Source organism: Coccinella septempunctata, chromosome 4, assembly GCF_907165205.1.
Source record: "Coccinella septempunctata chromosome 4, icCocSept1.1, whole genome shotgun sequence".
In the NCBI taxonomy this organism is placed as follows: Eukaryota; Metazoa; Arthropoda; class Insecta; order Coleoptera; family Coccinellidae; genus Coccinella; species Coccinella septempunctata.
In genome coordinates this window covers 1873209-1893396 of record NC_058192.1, presented here as the reverse complement: position 1 = coordinate 1893396, position 20188 = coordinate 1873209, and the positions used below count along the sequence as shown (strand labels likewise).

Here is a 20188-nt window from a genome sequence, read left to right as displayed (position 1 = left end):
ACCTTCATAAATGGTCATGATCATGTTGTTGGTATTCAAATTTCAAACAATTAGATTGAGGCATCATACCCTGAGTGAATAGCCACCTTAAAAAATTAGTTCATTCGAAACATTATAAAAACAGCGATGAACTGTGCCAGTAAATATGGCACAACCGTACCTACGCGTTGAAATTTTTTACAGTCGAAATTTGCCGTATTACCTTTCCAATTTAACGCATGTCTGTAGGTTACCCCAAGCTAGAAAAAAATACGAGAGTAGAAAGCAACATACCGCTGGCGTTTTCCTTTGTTCTTCGTAAATGGATACCTCTCCCTACGTTTATTCACAGAGAATGCTTATACGTTCCCAAAGTAAACTCCAATTGAATTTTGTCGTTGTCCTGAGTGCTGTGGGTGGCCTGTATATTAGGCAGAATTGTTTTCCTCGTTTTCCATATCCATAACCTCCGTTTCTTCAAGTTTCTCCCTGAATAAAATAAAAATGTGAAGAAAGTTATGCTTCTAGTTGATTCTGATTGAACGGTTGCAAATTATTCACAGGAATTCATAAACAACGTACCTTGGGTCTAACAATATCGCAAAACTTGGGTTTTTACACTTGAAATTAATTCTAGGAGCCATATTTCGTATATCACAGAGTTCATAGACAAACACTGAAAAACACATAGACAGAATTGAAATCCACAGATCAAGCACCTCTCATTCTTGAAACATAGATGTTCCAAGCTCTCATTAGAATCCAGCTACTTCAACTTTCATTGTCCACGTATCATCTCGACAATAATTAAGATGCTTATACGTTCCCAAAGTAAACTCCAATTGAATTTTGTCGTTGTCCTGAGTGCTGTGGGTGGCCTGTATATTAGGCAGAATTGTTTTCCTCGTTTTCCATATCCATAACCTCCGTTTCTTCAAGTTTCTCCCTGAATCAAATGAAAATGTGAAGAAAGTTATGCTTCTAGTTAATTCTGATTAAACGGTTGTAAATTATTCACAGGAATTTATAAACAACGCACCTTGGGTCTAACAATATCGCAAAACTTGGGTTTTCTACACTTAAAATTCATTCTAGGAGCCATATTTCGTATATCACAGAGTTCATAGACAAACACTGAAAAACACATAGACAGAATTGAAATCCATAGATCGAGGACCTCTCGTTCTTGAAACATAGATGTTCCAAGCTCTCATTAGAATCCAGCTACTGCGACTGTCATCTCGACAGTAATTAAGATCACAGAACTAAATCATTTTTGCAGCGTGATATCTCATAGAAATATTTTTCTCAGAAATTATTGTCAATTGAAATGACATTTTCACCAATAACTACTGCAATCGATAACGATTAACTATCATTCAGATTCTTCAGAAAATAAAATTTCAATAACATCATCTAATGAACTTATTTCCAATGTACCTTCAGTGGGAAATTTTACATTTTCTATGCAGCATCTCGTTTGACACAGTCAAATGAGTTCTAAAGCTCACCGACAAAAAGTTATTGAAAAATTAATTTCGTTCTCGGGAATACACAGACTAGTGAAGTTTCCTTCATCTCCCTATTCTTCCCTATTAACAGGAAGACAAAAGTATGAACCCAAACAGCTTATTACAATGCGAGGTAATGAGACATTGAAGGAAGAACAAAGTTCGCGGAGAAAACGTCTGAAAGAACGAAATTACAGAATCCGGCGTCTTCATGAATTTAAACAACACAATTTCATCATTAGGCCGCAAAAAGTCCCCCGGAAAACTCCCGAAGTCGATGAGGGAATCATAAAACTCCTGATGAATTCCCAGCCCGAACCAGAGAAATGAAATAATTCACTCGATAATTTGCAGCGATGAAGAAGATCGTGAAAAATAATTGCGTTCAACTGAGGCGGTGTGTATTGTTTGCTGTCGGAATTAGGATCGGAATAAAGGCGATAATGGAACGAAAACATTTGTTTCCCTTGATATAAAAGGTAAGCGTTGATTTACAAGCCGATTATCAAATTCGGAGAGTTTCGACTCTCGCTAAAATTCTTGGGGAAGAGGATTATGCGATCAGTCGAACGGTGTTGTCTTATTGAAAACATCGGGAGAAGTTTGAAGCTCTATTAAACCCCGATGATGCATGAAAAAAGTTCCTTCCAAAGATTGATTTTCTGAGGACTAACGGAACCTTATACTCTATGCTATGCTTTCCTGTCGAAAAATCAGAGAAAAAACCGATGAAAAGATTCGTTTATTATAATGATTTTGAAATTTCGTGAATTGTTTAGGGATTGTCAACAATCTTTACAATTTTAAGTCCATTTCCCCTATTGGGTTTATGCATACAAAGGCAAGAGTGTGAGAGAGAGATCATTACAGATCCCACACCTCTCCACCTGAGAGATGGATTTGCCAATGAAGTTGGAAAGATTATCTATTCTTTCTCAAACTGCAAAAGAGCTACTCTGTGAGGACTGTGATTGGTTTGCTATACCTCTGTTCAGTTTGTGTATTCAACCAATCTTCAAATTTTGGAATTATAACATCTAAATCCTGCTCCATACCTATTCAATTTGTATAGGGCGCCATCATATTGGTTAATGATTTCTTACCTACATAAGCTCTCAACCCTTCATTTGAAACCAGAGCATTCGCCAATTTGTTATTATCATATCCTCAATTTCGAAAAGTTTTGGGTCTTGGAAAAATGTATAGAGTCATTCGGGGTAACTGAGCGCAGAGGGTAAGTGTGCGTAGTGCGTATATCTCGACTATGCAATGTATGAAAAAGAAAAAGGGGTTCATTTGGGTGAAGCAAGGGTGCAGAATCGCTAAATTAGTTTTTCATAGGAGTGCGCCGTGCGACGTTTCGACTTTTTATTTACAACCAATCAAATTCACTAGTTTTCTTGTTGATTTTTAGCATCTCTGCAAATTTTGCCAGGTCCAAGTTCTGAGTCCAACAGTGTTGAACAATATTTTATTCGATCATGCGCATATTAATCTAAATATAACAAAAAATTTTAGGTTCTCTCAGCTGCTCAACTCTATAAGAACGTCAATTCAAATTTCGGCTTACTGGAGAAAGTGTGCGCGGGTAAGTGTGCGCATAGATTCATTATATGGGCATTAGTTCAGTGAGGAATAAATTGTGACATAGTTTATTCTCTTGGTTAAGACTCGATCAATATTGTCCTATTTGTTCATAAAAATATGAAGAGCCACCAACAGGGGAATGTATCAAGTGTTGTGTTCACCAGGAATGGTGGTACGAACAATAATGCAGTGCTTGTAAAAAGGCGCTTCTGTATTGACAATGAACAGAATTTATCTAATATTGTAACATTTTGATGACATTACTTTGTAATTTGTTTTGAATGTGTGGTTCACTAAGCACTGCGTTTACTTACCCCGTAAGGGTGCGCACACTTACCAGCAATATGGGGCACTTACTCTCCGACTTTCACTATTAAATTTTTTTTTGCGAAAAAAAAACGTTTTTGTTTGTTTGCTTTTTGATGTTTTTTCATAGATTAGGAAATTCTCTATCTTAGGAATATGTTTTAATTTTCCTAGCTTCAACATTTGAAACAGGGTATGGCTTGAAAGGCAAAAGTGCGCACAGTTGCCCCGAATGACTCTAACCTCTCATTCCTTCAGTTGAAACCAGCGCATTCAGCAATTTGTTACTATCATATCCTCAATTTCGAAAAGTTGTGGGTCTTGGAAAATGTATATTCAATGGGATAGAATGCTTATGAGGAAAATGATTTTATAGGAGCATAAAATCCAGATATACCTTGAGGATATCGCCATGAATATCCTTCTGAGAGTTGAATACTAATTGATTAAACAGTACGTTTTTAATACCCCAATACCTGCGGACAACTAATCGAAAACAAATAATCCGTTGGGAGCTGATTTAAAAACGAATTGAAGGATTAAACCGACCCCTTTCACCTTTTTCCCTTCATAAAGCCTCCACGAGTGGTCCTCCATCGAATCCCCCAGCGTATATACGAGTTGTTTCGAGAAACTCCTCCAACCCATGGAAGGAGTCCCAAAACACCCGACAATCTTTTTCCCACTTGGCGTAGGAGTGGAAAATCGCTCTAAAGTCCGGAGATGGCAAACTGAATTACCAAACGTTATTAGATGTTGCAAGTTGTCGGAAAATGAGTAATGGCCCCGATTTATTTTCTCAGCTTGTGTTGTACACACGCATGAAGATATATGAGGATATAACGGGATCGGTGTTTTATCGTCCTACACATTTCATGAGGTCTGAAATGAAATACCAGCCAGTCGGCATTGTTCTGGGAAGAATAGGGTCGGTACTTTTTGTCCGGACTCCAGTGTTGCTGCGATAATTATTGGGGCGTCACAAGGAGTTAGTTTTGTCAGCATTCTTTTCGTCGAGATTCATGATTGGTATCAGAGAAGAAGATAATAAAAATACGGTTTTGCAGGTGCCATCTTGAAGGAGCTATAGAATCATTCGGGGCAACTGTGCGCACTTTTGTCTTTCAAGCCATACCCTGTTTCAAATGTTGAAGCTAGGAAAATTAAAACATATTCATAGGATAGAGAATTTTCTAATCTATAAGAAAACATCAAAATGCAAACAAACAAAGAGGTTTTCTCTCCGCAAAAAAACATTTAATAGTGAAAGTTGGAGTGCATTCACATGCCCCGTATTGCGGGTAAGTGTGTGCACCCTCACGGGGTAAGTGAACGCAGTGCTTAGTGAACCACACAATCAAAACAAATTACAAAATAATGTCATCAAAATGTTACAATATCAAAGAAATGCTGTTTATTGTCGATACAGAAGCGCCTTTTTATGAGCACTGCATTATTGTTCGTGCCACAATTCCTGGTGAACACAACACTTGATACATTCCCCTGTTGGTGGCTCTTCATATTTTTCTGAACAAATAGGACAGTATTGATCGAGTCTTAACCAAGAAAATCAACAATGTCATAATTTATTCCTCACTGAACTAATGCCCATATAATGAATCTATGCGCACAATTACCCGCGCACACTTTCCCCAGTAAGCCAAAATTTGAATTGACGTTCTTATAAAGTTGAGCAGCTAAGAGAACCTAAAATTTTTTAATATATATTTAGATTAATATGCGCATGATCGAATAAAATATTGTTTAACACTGTCGGACTCGGAACTTGGACCTGGCAGAATTTGCAGAGATGCTAATAATTAACAAGAAAACTAGTGAATTTGATTGATTGCAAATAAAAAGTTAACGAAACGTCGCACGGCGCACTCCTATGAAAAACTAATTTGGCGATTCTGCGCCCTTGCTTCACCCAAATGAACCCCTCTTTCATACATCGCATAGTCGAGATATACGCACTGCGCACACTTACCCTCTGCGCTCAGTTCCCCCGAATGACTCTATCTAGAAAAATTTATATTAAGGACTCACACTCTTTTTTGACCCTTAAATTTCTTTGGGACTCTTCATTTACACCCTGTATACTCATCTGAAAACTCGTGCCCCTTTTCCAGATAGGAATGCAAATAGTCCTCGTATTTCGAGGATGAATCTCGCAAGGATTGACCAGTTCTCCACGGTTTAGGTCCAAAGTTGAGGCTGGAGTGTATTGCCCGACTAATTACCAGTTGGAAAGAAGCAAAAAGGGATCGAGACATCAAAAACGACGGAAGCACGTAATTGCAAGGCTTCTTCATTGATTTTTGCTGTTATTGACAGTGAAGTTTGTGCTCCACTTACAGCTTCTGCTTCTGCTACTTCCGAGACAACGATGAAATGGCTTCGAGAAGCTTAATAAGGATTTCCAATTGATGGGTTGAAACTTTTCGTTGGAAAATGAAAAGTTTGTCTGTTGGGGAGAAACTTTAAAATAAAGTGGAAGTAGGTAGGTATACGATTCTTATTGAATTAATTCTCTCCTGATAGTTTCTAAGGAATGTCCTTAACCTGGGAACCTATTTAACACGAGTAACAATTGGGTTTCGATATATCTTCGAAGGGTGTTGCCATTGTAAACCCCGCATAAATAACCCACCCTGCATTTTTTAACAATCACGTAACTGTGTATATTGTGTACTGCACCTTCAGATAAAATACAGGATCATGTATTTCTCATACGACGATTTATGGCTCATATATTGCTATCCGCAGAATAGATGACGTTAAGAGATAGAAAGCCTTGGCAAATAGTCAAGAAATTTCCCCTTTATGCAACACGATCCCATGGAACATTGAGAGACCGGAAGAAATACGTGAAAATGAATTTATCCCGGAATATTTACGAGCGCAGATTTAGATTCCGGCAATGTAGCACAGTGTGAATAGTCCAAAAATGAGGGGATAGTGTAGGTATATATGTTATTCATATCAATATGGTTGTTGTGCGTCAGAATCACCTGCGTCACGTGTTAATATGGAATGATTTATAGGTCACATAACTGCTATGGAATAATTCCGAGTAATCCACCGCATAATTGTGTTGTCAGCTAATTACGAGGATGTATTATTGAAAAATTCTTAGCCTACTATGGAACCAAACAAAATTTCAATGTCAAAATATTTTATTACGCAACATGTTCTCCTCTTAATTGGGTACATTTATTACAGCGAACCTTCAACGTCTTTAGACCTCTCAAAAAAAATGTTTCTTCTTGCTCTGCAAAGCAGACGTCCACAGCTTTTATAACCTCCCCGTTGGAAGAAAATTTAACGACGTTTTAAACTTTTTCAGTTGAGGAAAGAGATGATAGTCGGATGGAGCCAAATCTGGTGAATAAGGGGGGTGTTCTAGTGATTCAAACCCTAACTCACGAATTTTTTGCATGGCAACATGAGATTTGTGTGCTGGGGCGTTGTCCTGCAAAAACAAAACACTTTTTGATAGCTTTCCGCGTCTTATCTGTTTAATATTTTCCCGTAGAGTTGTCAATAATGTCGAATAGTAATCTCCGGTTATTTTTATCCTTATCCAAAAAATCAATCATGATTACTCCACGACAATCCCAAAAAACTGAAGCAAGAACTTTTCCAGCAGATTTTTGGACACGAAACTTCTTAGGTCTTGGAGAACCGAAGTGTCGCCATTCCATCGATTGTTGCTTTGTTTCTGGATCGTAGAAATGTACCCAAGCCTCATCCATAGTAACAATTCGGTTTAAGAAGTCCACATCGTTTTCAAATCCAGCACTGATCGAACGCGATGCTTCTACCCTTGCACTCTTTTGGTCAACATTCAAACATTTGGATATCCATTTTGCAGCAATTTTTCTCATGTCCAAATTGACGTAAACTATATGATTGATGAACGGGTTCGTATGAAATATTCAGTGCTTCATATATCCGTTTTAGCCCAATTCAATGCTCTGATAATATAATGTCATGAACTGCATCGATATTTTCGGGGACTGACACAGAAACTGGCCTTCCCGATCGGTCATCATCTTCAATGGAAAATTTACCTCTTTTGAAGCTTGCAGTCCAATTTTTCACGGTCGCATACGAAGGACATTGATCACCAAGGGTATTAAGCATATCTTCGTAAATCTGCTTACCTCTTAACCCTTTCAAATACAGGTACTTGGTGATGGCTCGATACTCCAATTTTTCGATTTTCACAATTTCGGTGGACATCTTCTTCATTTTAAATTATTGCGTAACTCTGGTTTACTCTTTTGACCTCAAACTTCACACTGACACTTTCAATGAGTTATTGTTCGTTGCTATGGTAACGCAATATTTTTTTTATGCATGGAACTGGTCTAGGCTAACTAGATATCAATACATCTTCGTATATCTCGTACCTTATGATTTTGCCTATCGCATATACAATATCAGATCTTCTAGGTTCTTTACTGACCTTTTGTTTCTAGACTCTCCAACTGTTCCCATAGCGCGGGTAGAATAAAAAGCGCGAGCATCTTCCAGCAACTTATAATCTTGTTATACGTCTGTCCGTCACTCCCACGATTCCTTTTTCGCCAATTCTTCTTTCTTCAATTCAACGAGCAATTATAAGTTACACTGCCAAGGCTCGTGGCAGGCAAACACTTAATTTTTATCTTTCCTCGCAACTTTCCTAGACGGGGATGAGGTCTATTGAATTACCAGCCATCTCTTCCAGCATGTCCGGAGATGATGGCCACAATAATAGAGAAAGATAGCCGGCTCCGGATTCTCATTGACGTCACGCATCCGAATTTGATGAAAATGAACGGGAAAAGGGCTGGGGAGTCGTTGCAGAGGGCTTAAGGTGAATAGTACTGCGTGATCTGACACCCAGGCTCTTTCTGTTCGAGATCAAAAAGCGCTTTTTCACAATTGGAAAGATGATGCACCGTATGGGGATTTGGGAGGGATATGAGGATTGTCGGGATAGGGAAGATCGATTTTGGGAGTCTGCATTTTCACCTTTCGCATTCAAAGAAATCGAGTTCAATGGATTTTGTATTTTCCAGATAACGCTGCAGATGCAAAAGCGTGAAAAAGGATGAGGAAAACGTTGAGGTAAGAGTCAAGAGCATTTGCAAGTCTTTTAAAATTCATAACTCTTCAATAGGCTATACAGGGTGCAAAGGAATTGTTAGAACATATCCTGTTACATCACACTAAACAAGTCGAAACTTTTTGATAATGATGTGACATGAATGGAGAAATTGAGGTTGAAATTAATGATTTTCCTGAAAAATTGCAAACATATTTCAAACACCTGGAAAGCATTTTACCATTATTGAATCGCAGAAGACACTCAAAATTTCATTTTTCAATCTGTTTTCCCTACGACAAAAAACCTTCGTACCTCCATCCAAACTACTGTAAAACTACTCAAGGAACACAAATAGATACATACAACGAAGTTACAGGAAATTGTGAATTCCGTGCAAACTTCCTACAATCGTTCGAGAATCTTCTGTGCCTGCATAAATGGAGATTTATAGTCTGCTGACTCGGGTCGATAGGAAAATAAAACTTTTTTCTCGATAGAACAAAATCTCTTAAGTATTCCACATTGATGGATGTAATAGTTAAACTGTCTCGCGCACCTAGATAAAAATGCTATTATGGTATTGAGTCCAGATATGCTGAGCAGGCCGGACAATATTCTTCAGCTAGTACTAGAAAATATTGCCTTCGTCGTCATGCTTACGGGTTTGACTCTAATTTTCCCAAAGAAAACCATAAAAATCACCTGAGCATCACACAAATTTGTGAACAGCTGGTTGAATGAGTATGGTATATGTTTTTTTCTTACATTGATACGAGAAATGAGCAGAAGAAGAAGGTTCGACCAATAACATGCTGAAAGATCCAAATAAAACTGGTTTAATTTGAGTGTGAAAACTTTTTATTTGATATCGATCAAGAATATAACTATTTGAATAGGTTTCCAGAAGAGTGAAACTTCTCTTCAACCCTGCATTAAAATTGCGTCTTTGGTTTTCCGAATAATATAAAGAATATAAAGTGAATAGGTACATTTTTTCCACAGATAAATGAACATCAGCTAGAATAAAATTGTGGTAGAAATAAATGGCATCATAACAAGTTTAAAATTTTCAAAAATGACGATTTCATTCCAAATAATAACCAAGATAACTTTTTTTTGGTGCGTTATCAAACATCTTGAGATTTTTATTAACAATGGAGTACTTTTTTCTTGACTTTCCGTTGTCCTGTAAGAACTGTTTAATGATTCTCTTGGGCTTCTTCTCGAATTTCTTTGGTTTTCTAGAATCGATCAATATTTTCACGGTGAAAAAATAGATCAGTTCAATCCCTGCAATGAAGCTGAATCCTACGAAAAGTCCAAGAATGCCACCGTAAAAAGCTGAAAATAGATTAAAGGCTGAAAATATTCATAGTCGTATGAGTATACTCACCAAGAAATGTCTGCCAATTTCCAATTACCGACCGACGATTTCTTGTCCCAACCAAGTCGTCAAAATATACTCTCAATACAGAGTGATTAGAAATATTCACTCCATAACTAGAATGATCATGAATTGAATTATCTAAATGATACTGTCTCATAAAAAATTACACTATAAAATATTATATAAGAGAATCAAAGAAAGTTCACCACTTTATAATAAAATAGGGCTAATAAACACCCCATCAAAGACCAAATCTTTCCCAGCAATAGAAGATCAATTCATTTCTGGCACAAAAATTCAGGGTTGTCATTTTGAAAACCTCAACTACTTTCCAGAGAAAAATTGGGGTAAAAAGTCACATGTTCACTTACTACAATCCACGCTTATCCGTCCAAGGGGTATGTTTTGTTTCTAAAAACGACAAGGAGGAATGAAAATCGTACGTTGTGGACGAACACTCTGGCAAGCATCGACAAGGTTGGTTGGTCGAATCCCAAACATAACCTGTGAAATTTTCTGCCTCAATTTCGATACCAGGAACGGTACTCCGAATGTATTCTGAAAATATGGGTAATTATCAGTTCCTTTTTGGGATTTTGAAACAATTCAATCATTTTAAGTTCCTTCTTCTTGCACAAAAATAGGTTAATTATTTACAAGCCTCACTTACGTCTATGAAGATAAAGACACTCGATGTCCCTGACAGAGCACACTTTATGGTTTGGAGCAATAAGGTCTGGAAAACAAAAGATATGTCATAAACAGCGTCTGCAACTATAATCGTTGAGTTACCGTCTTCATTGATATAAACAACGGGTATGCACCCACAATAATACTGGGTTAAATTCATTCTACACTCAGTCAGGCAGTTCTGGTAAGTGTAATGTTTGAAATTCTTCAGCGGCAGCTCATCTTCGAAGTAACATGCTCTTTCTCGAATGCTAAGAGATCTGAAATTGTCCGTCGAATACGTTCGGCTGGGGTTCACCCCCAGCAGGGCTGTAACTTTCATTCCCAGCAGAAAAGACTCGTCTCCCCAATCAGGGTAATCATAGGAATTGTGTATTAAGATCTGTAAAGGTTCTAGAAAACATCCAGACTATCCTCAAAAATTACTCTTCGGAATAAAATACGAAAGGGTTGAAAAGGGTTGATAATTTTGTTCGTATTCGATTCCGAAAGTATGTTATTGGGAATAAAGACATGGACGTAGACAGGTAGGGGCCAGGGAGGGCACACGCCCCCCAGAATTCCTGGTACCCATTCACTGAAATCGACTGAATCGAGCTGAATAACTACCTTGAGCTTTCCAGGTATACCCCAATGAAAAATCCTGGCTACGCCTATGCATATAGCAGAAACATCTTAGAAACTGCAATTAAATACCAAAAGCAGCCCTCATACCTTGTTACCAAAACCCAGATTGTCAGATGATAGGTAATCATCCGAATTTGTAGAAACTAACGCTTCAAAAGCTGATGAATATCCACAAGCTGACACTCTTCTTGGATTTGGAGGTGATCTTGCAGGGTACAGTAACCTACGAATAAATATCAATGCAAAAAATTGATGGATCTTTCCTCATTTGGATACAATTAGTGTACTGGTGAAGAATTAGAAGCCTATACGAATAAGAAAGCTATCATGAGGTTCTTAGGATCATTGGAGAGGTCACATCGTGAGCTTTGACTAAATGTGAGCTTCATAAACATGTTCTCTATTCCAAAGAGTCTGCAATATGCCCAAGCATAGAGATTCAGTTTATGCCGACAGTGCCTCTCCAGCAGTACCAAAATAACCCCTAGCTCAGCTTGTGAAAGCTGCAGAATCTACTTGGTGTGGGAAGGAGATAATTGTCGTCTCTCACTACTTGCTATACAATAATCATAGTGGGATTCTACAGCACTGAGGTTTATTTTAGAGGGGAATGTTCTTATTTACCCCTTTAAAGTCCTTGTTGAGTATTCTAGGTAGATTTTTCAGAGAGATTCAGAATATAAGAGGTATTAAGATTGAGCTCTAACCAAAAACTGTGATCTTGTGGTACATAAAGGCATACCTACCCTCCAAACTTGTGATTTCTTGGTGCGTAATAATTGAAAGAACAACAATGTCCCTCTGAAGTTATAATTTTCTCGAAAATCGTGTCACAATCCTTATCCTCCCCTTTCCATCTACATCTCTTTACAATGCTGCTACAGCTAGGCGATAATGATCTCAGCAATCTGTTCAAGTTGACCCTGTTGTGATCCAATAGCTGGAGAAGTTGTAAGTATCTATCTTTGTTGGTCACCTGGATGTTATCAGAGTAGAAGTATAACTGTCCGAGGAGAGCGAAAAGATTTGCGATTTCCTCAACACTGTGGTTCAGTTTGTGTTGTCTGGAATGGTGTAAAAACATACGAAGAAAACATCAAAACTCAAAATTTTTCGAGTGGTGAACTTACATTTGTTCGGCTTGAGTGTGAGCTCTCATTTTGGAGATTTTGTTGAAGTTACAAATTGTTATGGCTGGAAATGGGTAGTTCCAAACAGGGTAATTGATGGAATCAGTCACCAGGATCGTTGATTTTCGAGTTGTTCTATATTTTACATATATGAGGATGAAGAGGGCGGAACTCCAGAAGAACACTACTATGACTGTCCATAGGAATCTGAAAGGGATACTCATTGAGAAGGGAGGACTCTTTTAACCTATATTTATAGATTTTCCCAGAATCTCGTTCTGAATTACAATTAGTAGTCAGTTCTTGAAGTGTTACTATGTTAGGGAAATAAAACTCATAATGCCGAATAGAGCATTCGAGAAACACCAAGAAAATCTGTCGAAAAATTAATACCATAAATACTCTCACCTCTCCAATGGCGCTCTTCTCGGTAATGCTATGAACTTATACCCGTGCAAATGTGTAGTCAGACAAAACTGTTTCCCCAGGTACTTCAAGAAACTCATTTTCCTGAGCCAAATTTCCGTTCCCCGTTTCATCGAAGAATAAATAACAACTACTCCCAACAAATTGGTGTGGTCGAACAAAATTCGAAGGGAATCCCAATTTTTTACAATTATTCTCGCGTGATGGTTGATTGGAAAAAAAGTATATAGGGGAATTCGTAGAGTACTTTTTTGTTCGAACAGGGTTCGGCTGTGAATAATTCATTTTAATTTCCTGTGTGCAGCATCAATAGGTGCATATTAGCATTTTGATTTATGGTCAGGCCCTCCCTTTTTCTATTAGAGAATTATACACTGACGTTATTTTCAAATGAGTGTCCTTGGAACAGGAGTTCGAAAACGCAATACAGGGTGTACCTTCATTCGTATATTATTCAGGTGTATCTCTAAAAAACAGTAGGTATAAACTGATTCATGTTGTATGAAACGCCAATTTTTCGCTAGACTAATTCCAAATGAACAGGACCTCCTGACGGAAAACCAATATTCATCCTTCTTCTTTAACGATATAAGGAACTTTTCAGTCAAGTAGAATAATACGTGAATAAATCAAGGCCTACGTATACGAAGGAGATCTATTATACTTATTCAATTTGCCCCGACGAATTGAAAAACACAGCTCGATATCCAGCGTGTCGTTTTCTAGATCACAGGCAGCGCATCTTTCCGGTTCATCTACGAAAGCATCAATCAAAACTTCAACGCATACCACCCTCTTCCCACCCCCTTTTCCCCAACCGAATAGTTTGGGCCAGTTCAAAAGGGAATCGAGGCTTTTCACTAAACAGTCGGCTGCGAATTCTTCCCCGACCGATTCTGCCAATTTCCTAATTTTCACATTCGCCGATGGTTGGAAATCACATTCGGGGATACGTGGATTTTCTGGGAAACTTTTCCGGGTCTTTGTGAGAGACCACAAATGAGTATTGGGTGGGCTATTTATAATTAACGGTGGAGGAGAGGGTTCGGTCAGTTATTTTTGTTTGAAACTTCTTCGAACGCTTTGTTGAACGATAATGGTTAAACTGTCTCAACTCAACCATATGATTTCTGAAGGTATCTTAAGGTTCAGTGGCAGTCAAGCTAATACTGGGTATTCTGTCTTCTCTGTCATTCAGTATATAATAAATTTTTCAGTCTTACCATCAGATATCCATTCCTAATGAGAATTTCATTGACAGCTCTTTTTAGATATGGTTATTTCTAAGAACAGCGTGACATATATTCCATCTTTCCATCTTTCGGAATGAATGGACCTCCGCACCGTTTCCACGTTCCAGACTTAGCTATTCCGCTGATTTATATGGCCAGAAAGTTCCCTAAACTAAACTTCAGAGCTCGAAATTCGCACATAAATGCAGCTTTTGCAGGGGCATGGGAGCTATTCAAAATGTGCGAAGTACAGATCAGTTAAGTGATATCCCCATCAACTCCGATTCTAATCTAGGAATTGCGGTGAATTTCAGGAGCCATAAATAAAGGCACTGGGGAATCCAGGGAACTCCATAAATTCTTCTCATTTCAACACTTTGTCTCTGTCTATCAAGTAGTAGATTGACACTTAAAAGAGTTTTACCTATTAGAGAGCAGTTTTGGACTTTTAATAGTTTTAATAGTATTCTTTCTCTACATATGAAGATAGTGTAGACCATTATCGCCCATAGGGGGTTAGTATTTTCCGATTTTCATATACTTTTGAACAGTTTAAGGGTGTAATCCAATAAAAACAAATCGGCAAAGTGTTTTTTCCAGTTTATTATGGATAAATCCTATGAACTACAGATTTTACTCAACTAAAGAAGTCTGATCATGTGAAATCATATGATCTAGGAGGTCTCCACCAATTGCAGAAATTCCTCTGTGGAAAGAAGGAACGGTAGACAAAATGAGACGAACTACAAATCTGCTTGGACCAAATGTTTCAAGATCAATATTAATCAAGTCATGAAAGATCACACTGTATGAAAACAAGCAGCATTTATTCGAAGAAGTATTTTCTAATAGTCTGATCATTGTACACCAAACTGTGGTCCATCCAGGATTCACAGATTCCTCATAAATAATTCACGAATCTTTCCACCTCAGATAAAACAGTTTCTTGTTGAAAGATACTCAATTTGAGTGACCCTAACTCGGTTGAATGTGTTCCCATGGAATGTATTGCCTCTAACCATAACCAAATCAATCAACTCCCGCAGAATTTAGGCATTTTCGTTGCCTAAAGGTAAGCGCACATACATCGGCATCGGACGGACGGCATGGAAGGAACGGCACGGCAGCGGCGGAATTTTTATGAAGGTATCGCACATATAACATCGGAATCGCCGGACTCCGGAGGAATAGATTAGTTGCGAATATGTCTTCAAGCGGTGAGGAACTAGCGTTTGTTCTGGAGGAAGAAGAGTTTCAAAAGCGAAGGAATCGTAGACGAATGTGGATACATGACATATGTAAAAAAGGAAGGATTTTGGAGAATATGTTCATTTATTTCCGCACTTGATGAAGGACGAAAAAAAAATGGTTGCTATAATTTCTGTCACTTAAATTGTACAGGGTGGGCAAATTTCGATGTTTTAGCACTACAGCTTTTAAACCAGTGGAGATAGACAAAATCTGATACCTCATTCTCGGTCTCTTTTTCTGAGAAACTAATAAGTGTTATAGTCCTTTTTGGCCACCTTCTTTTGTTTTCGAGTTATAAGCGAAAATTGAAAAAATGGCGATTTCGAAATAAATTTATATCTCCGCTAATACTGATGATAGAGCTCTGAAATTAAACATTATACAGGCACTTCTTTAAGTAGAATCCAGTGGCGTGCTTGCTCTTTCAGCAGGATGTTTAATTACGGAGCTATGACCCAAAGTTATGTTTTTTTAAATGGAAACACTAGATTTCTGTGCAATTTTTTTAATGCTCAATTTTTACTGATTTCAAAAATATATAACGTCATATGGTTTGTATCAATAAAAATAATAAAAAATGGTCAAAAACCTTCTTTTTCAATATTTCTATGGTTTCAACTTTCGATGAGAATAGAAAAATGTAGCATCTTATCATTACCACAGTCTCCTTCTATTAGTCCTTTCATTTCTATGCTTCTTACTCAATTTCTCCAAGATTCAAATTTTGTGAAAATTGGTAAAAAGCATAGAAAGAATGACATTGCCGGAAGGAGACTGATCTTGTTTTAGGAAGCTCTATTTTTCTGTTCTCGTCAAAAGTTGAAACCATAGAAATATTGGGAAAACAAAGGTTTTTGACCATTTTCTATTGTTTATATTGATACAAATTATATGATGTTATATATTTTTGAAATCAGTAAGAATTAAGCTTTCAGAAAATTGCACAGAAATCTGATGTTCCCATTTAAAAAAACAAAACTTTGGGTAATAGCTTCGTAATTAAAAATCCTGCTAAAAAGGCAAGCACGCCACTGGATTCTACTTGAAAAAGTGCCTGTATAATGTTTCAATTCCAGAGCTTTATCATCAGTATTAGCGGAGATATAAATCAATTTCGAAATCGCCATTTTTCCAATTTTCGCTTATAACTCGAAAACAAAAGAAGGTGGAAAAAAATGACTACTACTCTTGTTAGTTTCTCAGAAAAAGAGACCGAGAATGGGGTATCAGATTTTGTCTATCTCCACTGGTTTAAAAGCTGTAGTGCTAAAACATCGAAATTTGCCCACCCTGTACAATTCATTATAATTTTGTACGCGCAGTATTAAGTTCTCCTGAAAACTCATGCTTCTTCCGTGAATTCATATTTCTTATGACTACCCGTACAAGCCGCTGCATGTAGTGACTTGTAAAATGACGCAGATGCCGCGGCAATCTCCGATTGGTATCGCACATATGTCGGGATCGGCCGGCATATCACGCATCGGTCGGAATTTAATTCTCGTTCCTCAATTCCGTCGGATGCGATGCGATGCGATGCCTGCCGTCCGCACATATGTGCGTTGCTCCATTCAGTTCCATTGAAAGTAATTTATTCCGATCCATACCGTCCGTCCGATGCCGTTGTATGTGCGCTTACCTTAAATGGGATTCCTAAATATTTTCATCAGTATAGGGGTGGTGGCGCCCCAGTCTACAGGCAACCCTACATACAAGCAGTGAGAGTGGAAGTTGCAGCGTCCATCACTTTGCGTTTCTTGCATCATTTTCGGAAGGAATATATGCGAAACTTTTTCGATCGACTCATAACTCGATGCATTTGCCATTCCTAGTGTGATTTTTCACCAAGTTAAAGCAAGTGAATTTTATTTTATGCTGATGAAAAGGACCAAGTGTTCCCATCATTCAAAGGTTTTTGCACCTCATTACATGAAGAGAAACCTCGTGTGTTCACTCAAAAATCTGATTCTACTTTAATTGAAAAAAATAATATCTACTGTAAAGAAGCAAAACTACCTACTATTTGAAAAATACTGTGCAGAGTTGACTGGTACCTACTTGATTGAAATATTTCAAAGCCGTTTTCCAGTAGGTATATTTGCTGCCATTTTCTTTGGTTGCTTGTCATGTGTGTCATCTTGCCGTGATTTAACAGTGTGTCTTTGCTGTTATTGATCTTTGAAAGGAAACATTTTATTGTTGAAAGCCTTATTTTGGACTATAGTTGATCACTCATCGATTTAGTGTTATCAGGAGGCTGGAAAGAGTCTGTGGAGGCTGGAAGATCCCTTTTGTGATTCTGTTCCTGTTGTTGAATATTCCATGATTTTTGTATTCGTGCAATCTTTTATCGATATGCGTCCTCTGATATCTTTCTTGTGTGTTTTTCCCTATATTTTGTCTAGTTTTCACCATGAAAAAGAGCGAATAATTGCTCAAAACGTCCCAAAAAAGATTCAGTTGAACCTCTTCACCCTTCAAGTGTGAGTTGGGACATCTAGTATATCGCGAATTCACATGAACCAGTCTTCTCCCTTACCTACAACCCCATATACGCCCATTACCATCCTACAGTAGTCTCTATCTCGTCATTTGCAACCACTTGCACAGCTTGCAGCTGACGATGGGGATTTGCGCCGTTCCCTGGCTTCTTCGCGGGGTTATTTCCCTCATGCTCCCTCATCAATCATACCTCCCAATTTCTCTTCGGGGACACAGTTAACATATTTTAGGGGGAAAAGGTCATTCTGGGGATGCTATCCGCAAAGTTTTGAATTGACGCTAGACAGGCTATTTGACTCGATGGCGTTCGTTTTATCCCCGAATGCGATCACCAAGTTGGTGACGTTACTGAAGGGAGCATGTTGTTGGTATCGATCTAGGGATTTTACTACAATTTGGGAGATTTGACAGGATGGCAATGGCTAACACATGGAGGTTATGACTCGGAAGGTCTGGTATCTTGACGGATTTGTTTCCAGAAAGGAGCAATAGCGATGGAACGCCCAAAAGTAATGTTCGAGTAAACTACTCTATGTATACATGGTCTTGATTGTTTGATAGAAGAAGATTCGAATTTGACGGATCATCGAAAAAAATTCCTTCTAATTCTATGATAAAGCCAAACACTCTGAAAAACAGTTTCTTCGATGTTCGATACCACAGAGGGATTATGGTTGGCCATTCTATGATGTTCGGCCTACCTTAATTGTAATAGTTGTGTCGATCGGCATAATTATGCCAATAATTGGAAGGAATTATGGGGTATGCATTACGTATTAATCGATTTACCTATTATATATCTATACGATGTCCTCGGATATTGTCTTTGACCTCCAAAATGCAAAATGGATTGATGGTTAGGGTTAGAAAATCTGCAATTTTGACAGAAACATTGATATGACATCGTTAATCGCGAACTTATGAAAGAAACATCAATTTTCAGGTGTAATAATAATCAATTAATGAACCAATTCAATTTTGCACAATCACTTTTTTACCTCTTTCTATTCCAAATGAAACGAAAGGGGTACAAATGCTGATATTTCTGATTACCTCTGTAATTTTTTGATACATACGCAAACCTTCGTCAGCGGTGCAGATGTAATAAGGGTCGAAGGGTCAGATTCTGGCATTTCCATGTTGACTTATACCCTGAACTATTTAACCCGCAATCCAATTTCAACCCTTTGCATTCCAAAACAATCCGATGCTTATGTCAAGCAAGGGTCCGCACAATTTGAATTTACATCGGTCTTATCTTGGAGAGGATGTACGTGATAGAAATTTTCGACAGGAAATGTGGGATGAATTCACGAGACAGTGATCCCTCCTAAATATGATATATATCGAAAAATCAAATCACTTGTTGTTTTTTCTCAGATAAGAAAAAAGTTATTTTTTTATTCAGTTCACTCACAATTCCTTCACTCTTGTCTTGTCCATTATGGTATTCTGCTATGAACTGAGCTCCCCAATATCTACCAGCACATTCTCTACCCACCCCATCTTTGTATACATGGTGAGTCTTTGACTCATACAAATATTTTAACAGTAGATTCTTGAGGCCAAAAGAAACACTTTTTTCCTCTACCTTTTTTTCTGAATCGGCCCGATTTAAAAGATACAGGCTGTTGAAAAACCATAAAAAATGTTATTTTCAGTTCTACAAGGATGTATTGATATCTAGTTAGCCTAGACCAGTTCCATGCATAAAAAAATATTGCGTTACCATAGCAACGAACAATAGCTCATTAGAAGTGTCAGTGTGAAGTTTGAGGTTAAAAAGTAAACCAAAGTTACGCAATAAATTGAAAGAAAGAAGATGTTCACCGAAATTGTGAAAATCGAAAAATTGGAGTACCGATCCATCATCAAGTACCTGTATTTAAAAGGGTTAAGAGGTAAGCAGATTTACGAAGATATGCTTAATACCCTTGGTGATCAGTATCCTTCGTATGCGACCGTGAAAAATTGGACTGCAAGCTTCAAAAGAGGTAAATTTTCCATTGAAGATGATGACCGATCGGGAAGGCCAGTTTCTGTGTCAGTCCCCGAAAATATCGATGCAGTTAATGACATGATTTTATCATACCGTCGAATTGGGCTAAAACGGATATCTGAAGCACTGAATATTTCATACGAACGCGTTCTTCATATCGTTCACGTCAATTTGGTCATGAGAAAAATTGCTGCAAATTGGATCCCGGAATGTTTGAATATTTACCAAAAGCGTGCATGTGTAGAAGCATCGCGTTCGATCTGTGCTCGATTTGAAAACGATGTAGACTTCTTAAACCGAATTGTTACTTAATGGCTGTTTATCAAGGCCGAATAAGAAAAAATGGTATAGAAAAAAGTGTTTCTTTTGAATCTTCTGTTAAAATATCCGTATGAATCAAAGACTCACCCTGTATATATCGGACACACTTCGTGGGTCCAAAGGACGCGTGACATGTCAT

General features: G+C 37.8%; 1 protein-coding gene across 1 annotated transcript; it reads right to left on the bottom strand.

The window, feature by feature from the left end:
* Nucleotides 1-864: 864 nt before the first annotated feature.
* On the bottom strand, nucleotides 865-12824 carry LOC123310751 (sodium channel protein Nach-like). The gene is made up of 10 exons (XM_044894393.1): nucleotides 12727-12824; nucleotides 12319-12525; nucleotides 11935-12252; nucleotides 11276-11411; nucleotides 10664-10943; nucleotides 10542-10607; nucleotides 10243-10429; nucleotides 9878-9984; nucleotides 9648-9825; nucleotides 865-925 (listed from the first exon to the last, which is right to left on the bottom strand). Exons 1-10 carry the CDS (start codon nucleotides 12822-12824, stop codon nucleotides 865-867), a joined length of 1638 nt encoding a protein of 545 aa, XP_044750328.1.
* Nucleotides 12825-20188: the final 7364 nt, after the last annotated feature.

What these genes read in the sequence shown, in the direction of transcription:
- LOC123310751 (XM_044894393.1), bottom strand. Translation starts at nt 12,824, where the DNA reads ATGAGTTTCTTGAAGTACCTGGGGAAACAGTTTTGTCTGACTACACAT. An exon ending in TGTTTATATCAATGAAGACG is followed by an intron (nt 10,608 to 10,663) that starts GTAACTCAACGA and finishes TTTGTTTTCCAG; the next exon opens with ACCTTATTGCTCCAAACCAT. An exon ending in AACGGAAAGTCAAGAAAAAA is followed by an intron (nt 926 to 9,647) that starts GTACTCCATTGT and finishes CATTTGATTCAG; the next exon opens with GGAGAAACTTGAAGAAACGG.